Source organism: Hemiscyllium ocellatum, chromosome 10, assembly GCF_020745735.1.
Source record: "Hemiscyllium ocellatum isolate sHemOce1 chromosome 10, sHemOce1.pat.X.cur, whole genome shotgun sequence".
Classification (NCBI taxonomy): Eukaryota; Metazoa; Chordata; class Chondrichthyes; order Orectolobiformes; family Hemiscylliidae; genus Hemiscyllium; species Hemiscyllium ocellatum.
The window spans coordinates 35,248,186-35,262,509 of NC_083410.1; the positions used below are offsets into that span (position 1 = coordinate 35,248,186).

Consider the following 14,324-nt stretch of genomic DNA (forward strand, 5'->3'; position numbering starts at 1 on the left):
GAGCAGGCAGGTGGGATTGTTTTAGTTTGGGATTACGTTCAGCAGAGACTGGTTGGACTGAAGGGTCCGTTTCTGTGCTGTATGACTCTATGACTGCAAGATGTTATTTTAACATCATTACGTGTGATACGAATCATGTATGAATCAACAAAAACATTGCTGTGTTTGGAAAGCATTGGCTGTCTCCAGCACTACTTCGGATGTTTCTTTCTAGCCACATGCAATATTCTGCACATTTTGCATTGCTAGAAAATGCATTTATTTCCTATAGCTAAGTGATGCTATAGGCTACTAAACTACCACTGACAATTAAATCAATCACAGAACATAATGAAACAAACAATGGGTAATTACATTATGTGTTGTGGTACTGGGCCTCACTACTAGTTTCAACCCCTGACCTGCATTGAGTTAATTGATCTAACCCATTTTAGCAGTTTCACAAGTCATTTCAGCAATCCAGCCAAAAGAAACTCTCAAAAAATTTCTGCTTTCAATTACTATCCTATGACCCTGCTAGAGAGTGCATAAAATAGATGTCTGGTGAGAGCACAATTAGGGTCAACTCTGATGTTAAGATACCAATCCAGCCTTCCCGGGCTGAGCAAATCCCTTTTATCTTAAAGTCTCTTTGTGAATCCACTCTCGGTTAGTGCAAATATGTGTAAAAAGATAAATAACAAAGATTAAACCATTTCCTTTGGGTTAAAATATCATTTCCTGAATGTATTTAAAACAGTTCATTGCAGGTTTCTGTCAGAGACCAATGATGGCACAATGTTGTACATAGGTACAATAGTTTCTGTGTTGGCTTACAGGCCGACAGTTTAAGAAGATGAACTGAACAGAATAGAGTCAATTATGTCATGGAGGACTCCCATGACAGAGGGTCTAGGATTGAGACATTAACACTTATTGTCTTAAGAATATTTCTTTTTCATCTGTTCATAGGCCAACATCTATTGCAATCACTTAACTGTCCTTGAGAAAATGATTATGAGCGACTATCTTGAGTAGCCAAAAAAGTCCATGTTGCGGTAGGTACATTCACAGTGCTGTTCAGAAAGGAGATTCAGGAATTTGATCTAGTGTTGGTGAAGAAATAGCGATTGCTTTCTTGAGAAAAATCAATAATGTGATGTGGATGGCACTGGCTGGGTCAGCATTAATAGCCCATCTCTACTTGTCCTTGAGAAGGTGGCAGTGATAGCTGCCTTTTTAAACTGTTGCAGTCCATTTACTGTAGACAATTCTACATGTTATTAGGAAGGGAGTTCTAGGATTTTGACCCAGTGAGCTACAATTACAAGTTTGAAGACTGGATGTTGTGCGACTTGGTGGGGAATGTTACCAGGTAACTGCTTCCCTTGTCCTTCTTGGTGGTAGAGGTCACTAATTTTGGAGAAGCTGTTGAAGGAGTCTTGGTGAGTTCTCAATATTTAATTCATTCATGGGACATAAGTGCAGGCATTGCTGGCTAGGCCAATGTCCCATGAATGAATTAAATATTATCCTCTAAGGAAAGAAATCTGTTGTCGTTTCCTGATCTGGCCAAATGCAAGTCAAGAATTGCTGTGCATCTGGAGTGTCATCTAAAATGGTCCTAGCAAGCCAGTCAATCAAGTAGAAATTGGGAATAGTAATAAATGCAGGCATTGCTGGCTAGGCCAGTTGCCATTCCCAATTTCTACTTGAATTGATTGGCTCGCTAGGGCCAGTCGAGATGACATTTAAGAATTAACCACATTGCTGTGGGTCTGGAATTGCATTTGGCCAGATCAAGAAACAACAGATTTCCTTCCCTAGAGGATAATATGAACCCTGATGTGATTTATTGCTACCAGGTAGCTTTTTAATTCCATATTTACATAGACTCAAATTTCATCAACTGCCATGGTGGGATTTGAACCCATTTCCCCAAAGCCTGAGTCTCTAGATTACTAGTCTAGTGACTATGCCACTGTTTCCTCTTGGAGGGCCAAGGAAGGAAAAGTTAACATGCCATTCAATAGGAGACTGCTCTAATTTTCAGGCAGAAAAATGATCAGAACTCATTATTACATCTAAAACAAGTTATTGTCAGTCAGTACCTATTTCAACTGGCACACTGACCATGAATAACATATGTTACCAAATGGTAACTTGTAGCATTATTTAAAAGGGATGATAAAGAACAATCAGGCAAAGTTGAAAGCAGATTTGGCAATGCATACCAATAATTATTTCTGAACTTTTGAGTATTAAATGTCTTGATAGGTTATGATGTTTACATTTCCTTGTTTGTTTATAACTGCTCCTTCACTTACCTTTCCCATGATCTGTTTTCTTTAAGGTGGTGTGTGTGTGCGTGTGCGTGTGCACATCTTGCCTGATTTCACCACTTCCAACTGACTAGTTGCATATAAATAACAAGATTAGCACTGGCAGTTTGCCTGTTCTATGTGATTAAGGCACACCCATGAAGATTGATGAGGTCTGTCGCCAACAGCTGTCCAGGTGGAGTAACGGTCCTGCCCACTAACCATTTGATGTGTGCCAGATATAGAACTAATCTCAAATGAATTTAGTCTTCAATTGCAATCTGCTGTCACATATACCTTGCCTGGTCAACAAAAAAAAACTTGATCGCATTTGTTTTTGAACACAAGTTCTAGATGCTTCTCCATGAGACAGTGCAGATATTTATATAACTTTTCACGTTGTCCATTCTTCTCAGACAAAGTTTTGTTTTGGCTACAGCTACTTGAAGTTTATTTAAAAGCATGTTTATCCTATCCACCCTATTCTGTTAAAAATGTATAACAGAAGCTCTCTCCCAAATGGTACAGTTTGAAAGCTTTGCTTCCACATGCTGCTATGTCTCAGAGGGGAGTCAGCCCATATTATATTGGAGAGAGAAAGGAAGAAAGCTGTCATTATTAGGGTGATCTTTCTCACTGATGAAGTGCTCATCCTTATAGATCATTTTAATGGAGATAAAGTCAGAAATTGCTGGAAAGACTCAGCAGGACTGGCAGGATCAGTGGAAAAAAAAAGCAGTTAACATTTCAGGTACAGTGACCCTTCTTCAGACCTGATCGTAGCTAGGAAAAGGTTGGTGTACATACTAGAGGAAGAGCTGGGAGGGAGTGGGAGAAAGAGTAAATGATAGGTGGAGATGGAGCCCAGTGAGAGAGAACAACAGTTGGGCACATAACGAAATGGTTAAGGGTCAGCCTGGGAAAATGAATAGCAGCTAATGGGGACTGTTAGTGACGGACATGGGAGAAGGTGCTCAGGCTCTAAAAAGTTATTGAACTCAATATTGGGTCCAGAAGGTTGCCTTCTCCCATGTCCTTATCCAAACCTGCACACATCAGGCCTCATCAGCACAAGGACTGCTACCAAAAACAACCCACTGTCAGCCACTAATGGTCCCCATCAACAGCTATTGATTCTCCCATATAGTCCTTTATCCATTCTTTCATCTGTCCAACTGTTTTTCTCTACCTATCATTTACTTCTCCCCCTTCCCTTCTCTATTATAAATACCAACCTTTTTTAGCTACCATCAGTTCTGAAGAAGGATCACTGGATCTGAAATATTAATTCTGTTTTTTTCTCTCCACAGATGCTGCCAGATTTGCTGAGTTATCCAACAATTTCTGTTTTTGTTTCTGATTTCCAGCATCTGCAGTTCTTTGGGTTTTTATTTTCATTAGTGTTGATGCTAATGAAAATTGTGGACATAAAGACATGACAATGAGTTAATGTATGGCATTCTGTACCATCCCACCAGGATGTTAAATCCATCAGAATGATTCAATTGGAGTTGAGTACCTGCAAGAGAAAGAGCTCAACTTTAAATTTAGCAAAAAAAGGTAACAGTTTGAAGATCCAGTGAAATATTGTAAAAAAAAAACATTTTTCACTTTGTTAAGAAAAATACTGCAATGATTTTAAAAAGTGCTGTACCTAGGAGATAATTTTTTTTTAAGTTGGCCCATTTGGATCATTCTGTTTTAACATTTGTCCGTTTAATAGGCCTGTTTTAAAGCTATTTCACCATGGTTCTGAAATACAACTGCAAGACTGGCTCAGAATTAAGTTTGGAGAAAAGTCTGTTCCAAGTGTCTGTCTCACTGCTGTCCTCTGCCATTCCCTCTTGCTACATCTTTAACTCATGGACTTTGCTGCTCCCTGACAATGCCTCTTCCGATCTCTCCAGCTCATGGCTGACTTCTTGCAAATCAAAGCTGCATTTAGAGACTCTCATGCTCAGAGCTCACTCATAGCGAGAGGGCTGTGCTGAGTTGGATAGCCTGAGAATAGGAGGTGAGGCGAGAACAGTCCAAGACACCCAAGGTTTCTGGAAATGGCAGAAATCTTGAAAACAGAGGGATGACAGTGAGAAGGAGAATCAGACATCATAAGCTTGAGGGTTGGGAAGTTCAGCAATGTAGAATAAGTGGTTAATTGAACCTTTGCTCTTAGAATAGCATGTACAAAAGGGTGCTATACTAAAGTGATGTCACATTATGGGGGCGAGGATCAGAGTCTGTAAGGCACCAACAGGATGTCCCTACTTACCATGCCAGGCCATCGAAAGCCTATTAATGTTCAATTCTGAAAGTATAGACCTCGCATAAGTTCAACCAGCAAGAAGGGATGATCAGGAAGCAGCAAAAGCTCAAATGACGAGGTTTGCCAGTGACAGGGAAGTTCGGAATGTGGCAGAGTCCACAAGCTGAAGTGTTAGCAAGAGGAAGAATCACAATAACAAGGAGGACAAGGGAGTGAGATACAGTATACAGTATAGTGAGCAGTAGGTTTGGTGAACTGGATGGGCAGTGAACAGGAGATAAGTCTTAGCATATTTTCTTTTATATTTTAAATTTTATTTTGTTCTTAAAGTTAATTTACCAGTGTAAGAATTTAGCAATATAAAGTATGACAATTTGTAGCACATAACATTTATTTTTCTTTCCTGATGAGAAATGTTCCTGCAGAAACTGTAGTTTTTACACTTATTTTAATGGAAAAACCTAAAGTTGTTCACTTAAAGTTGCACATTTAAAGGAACTTGACCACAACTTCATACTTGCTTTATAACTGACTACATGGGTGTATTTTTGTAAATGTGTGTTTACTTGAAGGAAACTAAGTGAAAGGCCATTCCTGTGTTTATTGCTAAGTTGTCAACTGTTTTGACAAAAAAAGCTTGCTTGGGACAAAGGCTGATTATGTATTTGCCATAGCCTGGGATATTGAGTAATTATCCACCCACCCACCTCCTTGGATGTTACCCAGGCATCAGCAATTCGTCAAATAAATTAACCTTGCATCTTCTCCCTGTGAGCTCAAAGAATTCATTACTAGTGCAAAATACTATTTCGCTCTCAAGCATTCTTCCCAAGTTGAAAACGCAAATCTGTGAACAACATGTGAACCATAATTTTAATTAAAAAAATATGAATCACATATGATTTCTGTATTTTTGTAACAGAGCATTAAATCATTTTAAATATTTCCATATCCTCCGTTAGGACTATTGCAGCCTCTGGGCTAGGTCATTGAATCTCAAGATACATTTATGTCATTTCCTACCCTGGAGACAATAAACAACAGTCTGATTAATTACCTAAAAATGAGGTCAACGGTCTTTGTGTAATTGCCTGAACTTCTGAATTAACTTAAATTTTGTTTTCATACAAAATACCAACTCCAAATATTGAAATGTTTTTAATGTTGAGTTGCCTGAACTAACGTCTTGTTTTGATACAAAACACACTGGTGTTGAAAGGAAAAGACATTTTGTTTTTATACTCTAGTCATTGATGTTTTTATAACACATTAAATTATATCCATTTAATATTTTTTATATTTGGAAACAGATATAGCAAGACATTTAACAAGTTAACAATTTAAGCAATAAAGCTTACAAGGATGTAATTCAAACTATAAACACACTCCATTTATACCTAACTGCCTTTAAATCACTACGGTCCTTGCAATGGTTTAGCTTCTGTAATATTACACAAACCTAGATTTTTATACTTGACACATGTGCACGAAGGTGGGAAATCACCTGGCTCACTGAATTTGGCTCTCTGAATTCAGCTCACATAGAAATGTCCCGAATAGCACAGGTGGGGAGCACAGGACAGAGTCAGGGCTGCCTCTGCTGCAAGTAAAGCAGAGGTGGCAACAGAGATTAGGGAGTGTCAAGTGGGGTGGGCTAAAAAAGGTGTTCCGTGGTGCTCTGGGGCATTGTCCCAGTGGTTTCCTTAAACATTTAACCCTCCAGACCTCAAGTTCTGAAGAAGAGTTATTGGACTCAAAATGTTAATCCTGTTTCTCTCTCCACAGATGCTGCTAGGTCTTCTGAGTCAGTCCAGCAATTCCTGTATTTACTACTGTATCCACAATAGACAGATCTTAGAAATCATGCAGAGGTGAAACAAGTCAAAATTCAAATATATATATAACAGCTTTCTTATAAATAAATGCACTTAGTTATGAAAATGCATTCTATATATTTAATTTCTCTCAAGTACTTAATTCCTTCTAAGAACAAATAAGTGCAGTTATCACTCCACATGAAAGACAGCAACCTCATTGATCTGTCAATCAAAAAGAACTAACAGCAACCCCCAGAATAATGATTCAAGCAGTAATATTGTTATGTTTGTTGACATAACTCAGTGCTACCACTATATTAGAACTGCTGTGTACATTTTCTTAAACTCCCAAATACAAGCAAACAGACTTTTAAATTTAAAGACCAGGATATTTAAATAATTTCATAAAAATTCAGAACCCATAATCAGCCCTTGCTCTTGTGGAAATGAGGCCTGACTGAACTCAGCATATGGTTTATAATCACTCTACTGAGTTTGGAGATCTTTCATTTGGGAACCATACCCTGTCTCTGGAACCCTCCCCCTAGTACAGTGAAAATATGATCTCTTGAAAGGGCAGGGGCTTGGGTGTCTCCATGATCTGCATTCTGCCCTCAATTTTTAAAAGTTTTTGGAATCTCCATGACTTTGAAAACAAGTAAAATGCTAAAATCACAAAAACCTCGTCAAGACAGTGTAAATACAGAAGCCAGGTGATAATAATAATAGCATAATGTAAAAGGCAACAGTTATTCTGGTCAGACATACCTAACAACTTGTCCATAAAACAATTGAGAACCCAGACAGAAAGGCATCAAGTCCTGCTACACAAAGAAACTAAACAATTGATTGTTTTTCAAACCATTATATGTACAACCCTGATTGGTCAGAACTACAGTAAGTTCCAGTAAACTATCCAAGAGATATTAAAAAATAAGGTTCAGCAGCAGACCTCACTCTTGGAAGCTTCTGAGGCCTTCTGAGGGGACTAGCATGGCAAGAGGCAGAGACCTGCTGACCATCCAGAGAGAGAGGAAGAAGGCAGCTCCACAGACCCAGAGACAGAGAGAGCACAACTGTGTAAATCTACAAGAGACTCAGGAACAATTGTAAGGGGCCAAAGACTATTAAAGATTAGTTTAGTATTAAAAATTATTGCATATTGCTTTGGTATTGTGGAACACCTGGGCAAATTAACTCATAATATTCTGGTCAGAAAAGTGCGAAGTTGTTTTAAGAGACTGGACAATGATTTCAATCTTTCCACTCCACATTAACCTCCTCTCATCCTTTTTTATTTAACCCAGTGGCATTCAAGGGCTCTTAGACCACTTGCCTCCTCTCCCATTTGCCAACTGCCTTTTTGGCTTGCCAGCCCTGCACTTGTCCCCTTCACTGCTGGTCTCTTCCTTCTGACTCTCCCACTGATAACCCATCTTACTCTCTTCCTCAGTTCATTCCTCTTGCTGAAACGATGCAGCGATTGGAGGGTCATGAACAGGAGAGGCAGCTTGTGGAAGGATAAGAGGATCATTGGGCAAGTTAGGTGCAAGGCAGCCAATAGATTCTGAAATGTAAAAATTATGAATTTTTAAAAATATTTCTGGATAATTTGCTTTCCTCTTATCTTTGATTCCCCCTGACCACTTGTACAGTTGCAGTCATTACTAAAGTGCCTATCACTTCTCTAATCTTCTGCGATCCTCCTGAGCGGAGACTAATCGACATGTGTCGTAGATATGCTAGGAATGTAATCAATACCATTACTTTTACACAAAAACAATTTCATTTAGTGTGTTTGCATTTAACATGCTTTTTTAAAGAAGGAATACATTCAAGTGCTAAACAAATAGAGAAAGAGTACAATTAACAAATACTTTAAAAATCATGTATTGTTGAAAGTTTTTAAAAAATGAACAACAGCAAATCAACGCCCAGAAGACAGAGTGCAATGTGAAAAGGAAAAGGAAAACAAGTTATGCTCAATGTACATTGAACCTTAACTAGACCTCTGTTGTGGAAGCTTAGCCATGATCCCTACTACCGCCTGGCAACATTACAACACTCAAGACTTTCACACCTTTCTTGGGGGAGTGGGATCTCCCTGGTAAGGTGTGGAAGCTTTGTAGTAACAAATTCCAGATTTCAATGACTTTGGATTTGAATTTCGCCTGAAATCCCTTTTTTTAAAAATCTAGCAATGATCTTTTGTCCTCCCTTCTCATTTCACTGAGTGGATAATAGCAAGAGGCTATATTTCACGGGCACAAGTCTTCTAATGGTCTTTACTGTAGACTTCATTTTAAGCCTTGAAATGAAGTTGTTTTTAAACAGCTTCCAATGTTAAATTGATTTCAGCCTTGATTCAGTGACAGCACTTTTGTCTCTTGGTCCAAGGTTGCACGTTCAAGTCTCCCTCCAGATCTCAAGCAACAGGGATGGGCAGCTGATGTAGAAGATCTATCACTGGCAATGAGGCTAAGTTGTAGGGAGGAGAGTTGGAATTAGTTACAGAGTTTTAAAGTTTACTAGCAGAAAACAGAACAGCATTCCTGACTGCATGGAAAGTTTTTAAAATCAAAACTTCCTTTTCTAGACCAACCTGAGCGATCTGCATCTGATGGGAAAGCCAATTGCCATTTCCTGGTCAGCTTACCAGGAAGAAAGTGTATGTAGGGCTTGATGACCTCAGTAGACCACAATGTGCATAAATAAAGGAAGGCATTGCCAGCTTCAGACAGGTTAAAATTCTGTGATCGGGTTTGGCATAGTGGAAGTCACTAGGACAAGTTTCATGGCAACACCACCACCTGCAAGTTCTCCTCGAAACTACACAACATCCTTACTTGGAACTAGAATTACAGTTCCCTTACAGTGGCTGAGGCAAAACCCTGGAACACTTTCCTAACTGCTCTGTGGATGTACATAATCCTCATGGATTAGTGTTTTCCAACAAGGCAACTCATTACCACCTTCTCAAGGCCAATTATGGATAGGCAACAAATGATAGCATAGCCAGCCATGACTACAGTGAATGAGCCCATATAGTGCCAGTAGCTAAATTTATTCTTGTCATTATGCATAAAGTCAGAATAGCATCACTTCACATATAACCTTGATGATGAAATGGCTATATCTTTGTGCAAGTTCTTAGTTATAAAAGTAAATGCAATCAACCTTACAAAATTCTTAACTTTATACTAGAAGTAGGAACTTTTATTTTTCTTGAGGCCTCAGCTTCATTTAATGTCAAGAACAAAAAAACCCAGAAAAGCTATAAATTCCACTGATCTTTCAGACAAGCATAAAGAAAGCAGATCAACTATGAATGCTAAAGACAGTAACCTTGCTGCAACGCAGCCCTCCCCTACACCCATTCCCATCTCAACTATTTGTATTTACTTGCCTTCTCTGCAAGAAGCTCTCGAATTTTGCTGGCCTGCACACGAAACTTGAGCAGTTGTGACTCAAGAGTCATACACCGGTCTTTCCAGTTTATCTCTCCAGTCATCTCTGAATCCTCAGCCATGGTCAGTCTCTGCCTGGTTAAAAAACTAAATCGTTGCAATCCAGAATTGTAGATGCTGTGAAAAAAATATAAGGACTGAGCACAAATTGTACAGATGTAAACATAAATTAATTTCAGCACTCAACAGTACTAAGGATAACTTTTTTTTATTTCAAAAATATACTTTGTTCATAAGAAGTCTTTATATACATACAGTCACTACAGCAGTTCGATTCGGTGCACAGCCTTTACATATGGAGAACAAACAAACCCAAGGCTTTTCTTACTTATAGAAGGCATTTGAGACACTGAAAGGTTTGATAAGTGAACAGACCCCCCCATTGTACTTTGGTAGAAAGACCTTAGATAGTGGTCTTTCCCTACTGCACCTTGGCATCAGCTGCCCCTGCTTTAGTGCATACTCAACACATAGTCCAGGATGTTGAATGTGCCAGTGAGAAACACTTGGTCAAGGTCAATGCCACGCTGTAGATGACAAACAATTTTCAGGCAGACCAAAGAGCATCTTTCACTAAGCTGACGGTCCTCAGTCACAGTCAAGGCTTGTCTCGGTGAGTGTCCTGAGCACAGAATCCTGTGTCATGGAGTTGCTCGGTATGCTTTTCAGCAAAGACCACTGCATCTTCCACCAGACTTCCTTTGCAGTGACATTCCAGCAGGAGATGTGTGACAGTCTCAATCCCCTGCAGCTGCTTTGAGTGCAGAGTGTGGTGGCACCGAGTCTGGACATACATGAAGACCTTCTCACCACCAGCCAAGCAAGGTCTTGATACTTGTTGGAAAGTTCTGATATAGCGGCATTCTGCCAAATGACTCAAGGAACAACCAGACAGGACCCACCCACTCCTTTGCCCATAGGATCTTGAGGATGCTATGTGCTGACCATTTCTTTTGGACTTGTGATCAAAAAAGTGATTTTCTTTGCAAATTTCTCTGAAAAAGACAGGTGATAAGGAATGGTCCAACTACTTGGCAATGAGGCCAATCCTATCCTTTGCAAAATCCAGGACAGGTAGAATCTCAGTACATAGTGATACTTGGTCTTTGCCCATCAAGGGTGTATGTTCATCTTGATGCAGCCAAAGACAAAGGTGGCCATAATGATAAGGGCAGCATTTAGTAAGTTCTCCACCTCCCCAACCCCTTATCCAGAGCTTTGTGACATGGTGTCCCTGCAGATACGGTCCATCTTATACCTCCAGATGAAGTGGAAGATGGCTTGGGTAACTACAATGCCACAGATTCAGCGAATGGACTAGACCTGCTCCACATACAGCAAATGGAGAGATTGCCTCACATCTGATGATCAGGTTTTTAAACCCGTAATGGGGGTTTAAAAGCTCAGTTTCTGCCTCACCTTGGCAATATGCGCCTTCTGGGATTTTGCGCATGCCCTGGCCCCCACATACCAGATTGCAAGCACCTTCAGGTAATCTGTCCCATCGGTGAGGGGGATGAAAGGATCAGTCAGCCCAGTTCCCAAAGAACATGGCCTTGCTCTTGTCTTGATTTACCTTAGCTCCTGAGGTTGATTCAAACTGGTCACAGATATTCACGATAGCAGATCTGAGCAGAAAACAGCTATGTCATCCATGTACAGGGAGGCTATGACCTGCAGGCCTCCACTGCCTGGTAGAATCACCCATTTCAGGCTTGTATCCCTCCTGATGGATGCAGCACTATGCAACACACAAACGAGCCAGGAGAGAGTGGCCAGCCTGACCTCATGCCAGATCTGTTCAGGAAGCTTTCTGATTCCCATCTGTTGATTGACAATGCACTAATGATGATGTTGATGTAGGGCAGTTGGATCAAATTGTGGATTCACTCCCCAAAGCCTAGTTTGGAGAGCATGTCACACATGCAGGTGTGCAATATCCTATCAAAGGCCTTCTCCTGGTCCAGGCTGATGAGGTAGGAGTCCATGTCCCTGTCCTGCACGTAGGTGATCATATCTCTGAGGAGCACGAGGTTCTTAGAAATCATCCTGCTTGATACAGCACAGGTTTGGTCAGGGTGAATTACCAATCCCAGATCAGGCCTGATCTGGTTGGCGATGATCTTACACAATATTTTGTAATCCACATTCAGCAGTGAAATTGGCCACCAATTTCTAATTTCTTCCTCTTCCCCTTCCACTTGTAGATGAGGGTGATGATACCTCTCCTCATGGATTCACTCATGCTACCTGCCAGAAGCATACTATCGCACACCACCTGGCCAATCAAATCCCCTGGTGCTAAGTAGAATTGAGTTGATAAGCCATTGCTTCCAGGAGTTTTATTCTTTTTGAAGGACTTGAGGGTCTTGGTCAACTCATCCAGAAATAATGACTGGTTCAGCTTCCGCACTGTCTGTGTATACAGTCTGGCATAGAATGATTTACTGATCTTCAGGATATCAGAGCGAGATGACATTACTGAGCCATCATTTTCCTTCAGGCTGCTGAGCACAGAGTGTTTCTTGTGCACCTTCTGGAAGAAACATGAGCATGCGAACATGATGCAGATCCTGGGCTGGAAGGTTATCTTGGAGGCCTCAGAGGCAAAGAGTGAGGCTTGCTGGCTCTTCACCTCTTGGAGATCCTCTGTGCCACTGACCCCATCACCTACTGCAGGAAGAGATTCTGCAGGCTTCTCTGGAGGAATGATAGTTTTTTTCTGTCTCTCACCTTCTTAACATCTTGGAGGATAAAAAACCTCTTGACTGTTACCGAATGGCCCACTGGAGACTCAGAGGGGTTTCACAGTTCCCCAACCTGTGTAATCCCTTTTGAGCTCCTCAATGTTTTTTGGGGTCAACAGTTTCACGTTCAGCTTCTACATTTCATTGCTGGCCCACTAAACATACAAGTGTTCAGCAGCATTGTGGTAAAGCATTAATTTAACTCCACTATTGTGATACATTCTCTTGTTTGCAGCATAATACTTTTATTTTCTGTGAACACTAAAAAGTGTTAAGGCGTGCAGCATTCAATGTGTTACATAGTCCTGTAGATGAAATATCATAGGGAACACCCAGCAACTTTGATGGATTATAAAGGTAAAACGTAGAAAACAAATTAAATCCATCTGAATAAAGTTCAAATGTTTCGGAGGAGGTATTTTTTACTCTATTGCACTCCATGATCTTAACATGGAAATCACTTCAGATTTTGGACAGGGAAACCATGAACTCTGATTAGTCTGTGCTTGGAGCTATTGAGGCAGGCAGTACAGACAAACTTTGAATGATAATAGCATTCAGCAGATTGTTACAGAGCTTCTGGCTGGCAAACTGCCCAAAATAGGATTGAATAGCATGAATGGCTCATGTTTTTCAGTACCACCAACTCATAATGCAAATCCATCCCCACTTACTCAGCCAGCAGTACGTATAAACTCTTCAGGGACGTTGGGAGGACTCAAAATCATTTTGATAGCCTGCTGGGAATCATCTGTCATGACTGAATTGTGAATAGTGCAATTCAGTTGGAAGCTTGGTGTCAGGCATACAAATGCTATGTCCTGGCCAACAAAGCAGGTTTTGAATAATTAGTATCTCAATGCAGAGCAAGTTGGCTTGGAAAACATTGGATGACTTTTCCTGCCAGTAAGTTTGGAGGCTGTTATGAAGAGACCACAGAGGGTACTTCTCCACTCTAAGAAATCTGCTGTAGATCATTACAGGTCTCTGGAGTTTAGTGGAGTGCAGGAGTCATTGCTGTCAGGTAAAACAAACCCTTAATCTCAGGTACAAAATCGTGGTATTCAAATATTCTTTTCCTCAGTCAGCTGAAGACTAAACTATGGTTCACAGAACAATACTCATAAATTGAATTAGTTCGCAAGAGACTTTCAGAGATGTCTAAGGGTTTTTATTATAAATCCATAGTTTAGCACAAATACCAGTATCTATATTTCCCTTTTGGACTCATTCCCTGTCCAGAAGGCAACTCCCCACTGGGAAAGAACTTTTTTTTTGAAAAAACTTACCATCAAATCATCTGCTTAACTTATTAAGCAACAATGACAAGTACTGCCCTCTGAAGTGATTTAAAAAAGGGACCTAAGGGGCAACTTTTTCAAGCAAAGGGAATGTGCTGCCAGAGGAAGTGGTGGAGTCTGGTACAATTACAATATTTAAAAAAGGCATCTGAATACGTACATGAATAGGAAGGATTTAGAGGGATATGGGCCAACTGCTGGCAAATGGGACTAGAGTAATTTAGAATCTGGCCAACATGGATGAGTTGGACCTAAGGGTCTGTTTCCTGCTGTACATCTGTGACTCTATGACTCTAATTAGCCCAGGTTTTGCTTTTAGAATTCTACCAATAAGTCACCCAATTATCCAATTAATACAAATAATACATTTCCAACACAGTCAACCAGGGAATTACAGCAATCACAAAAAAAAAATGAATGAAGGGTGGG

General features: G+C 40.2%; 1 protein-coding gene across 1 annotated transcript in view; it reads right to left on the minus strand.

Moving 5' to 3' along the window:
* The window catches only part of plekhh2 (pleckstrin homology domain containing, family H (with MyTH4 domain) member 2), a 114,205-nt gene that overhangs the window by 92,679 nt on the left and 7,202 nt on the right, over nucleotides 1-14,324 (minus strand). Inside the window, exon 2 of the mRNA XM_060831396.1 lies at nucleotides 9,787-9,964. Coding sequence (XP_060687379.1) covers nucleotides 9,787-9,909 — 123 coding nt within the window. The 5' untranslated portion in view covers nucleotides 9,910-9,964. The remainder of the gene's footprint in view (nucleotides 1-9,786; nucleotides 9,965-14,324) is intronic.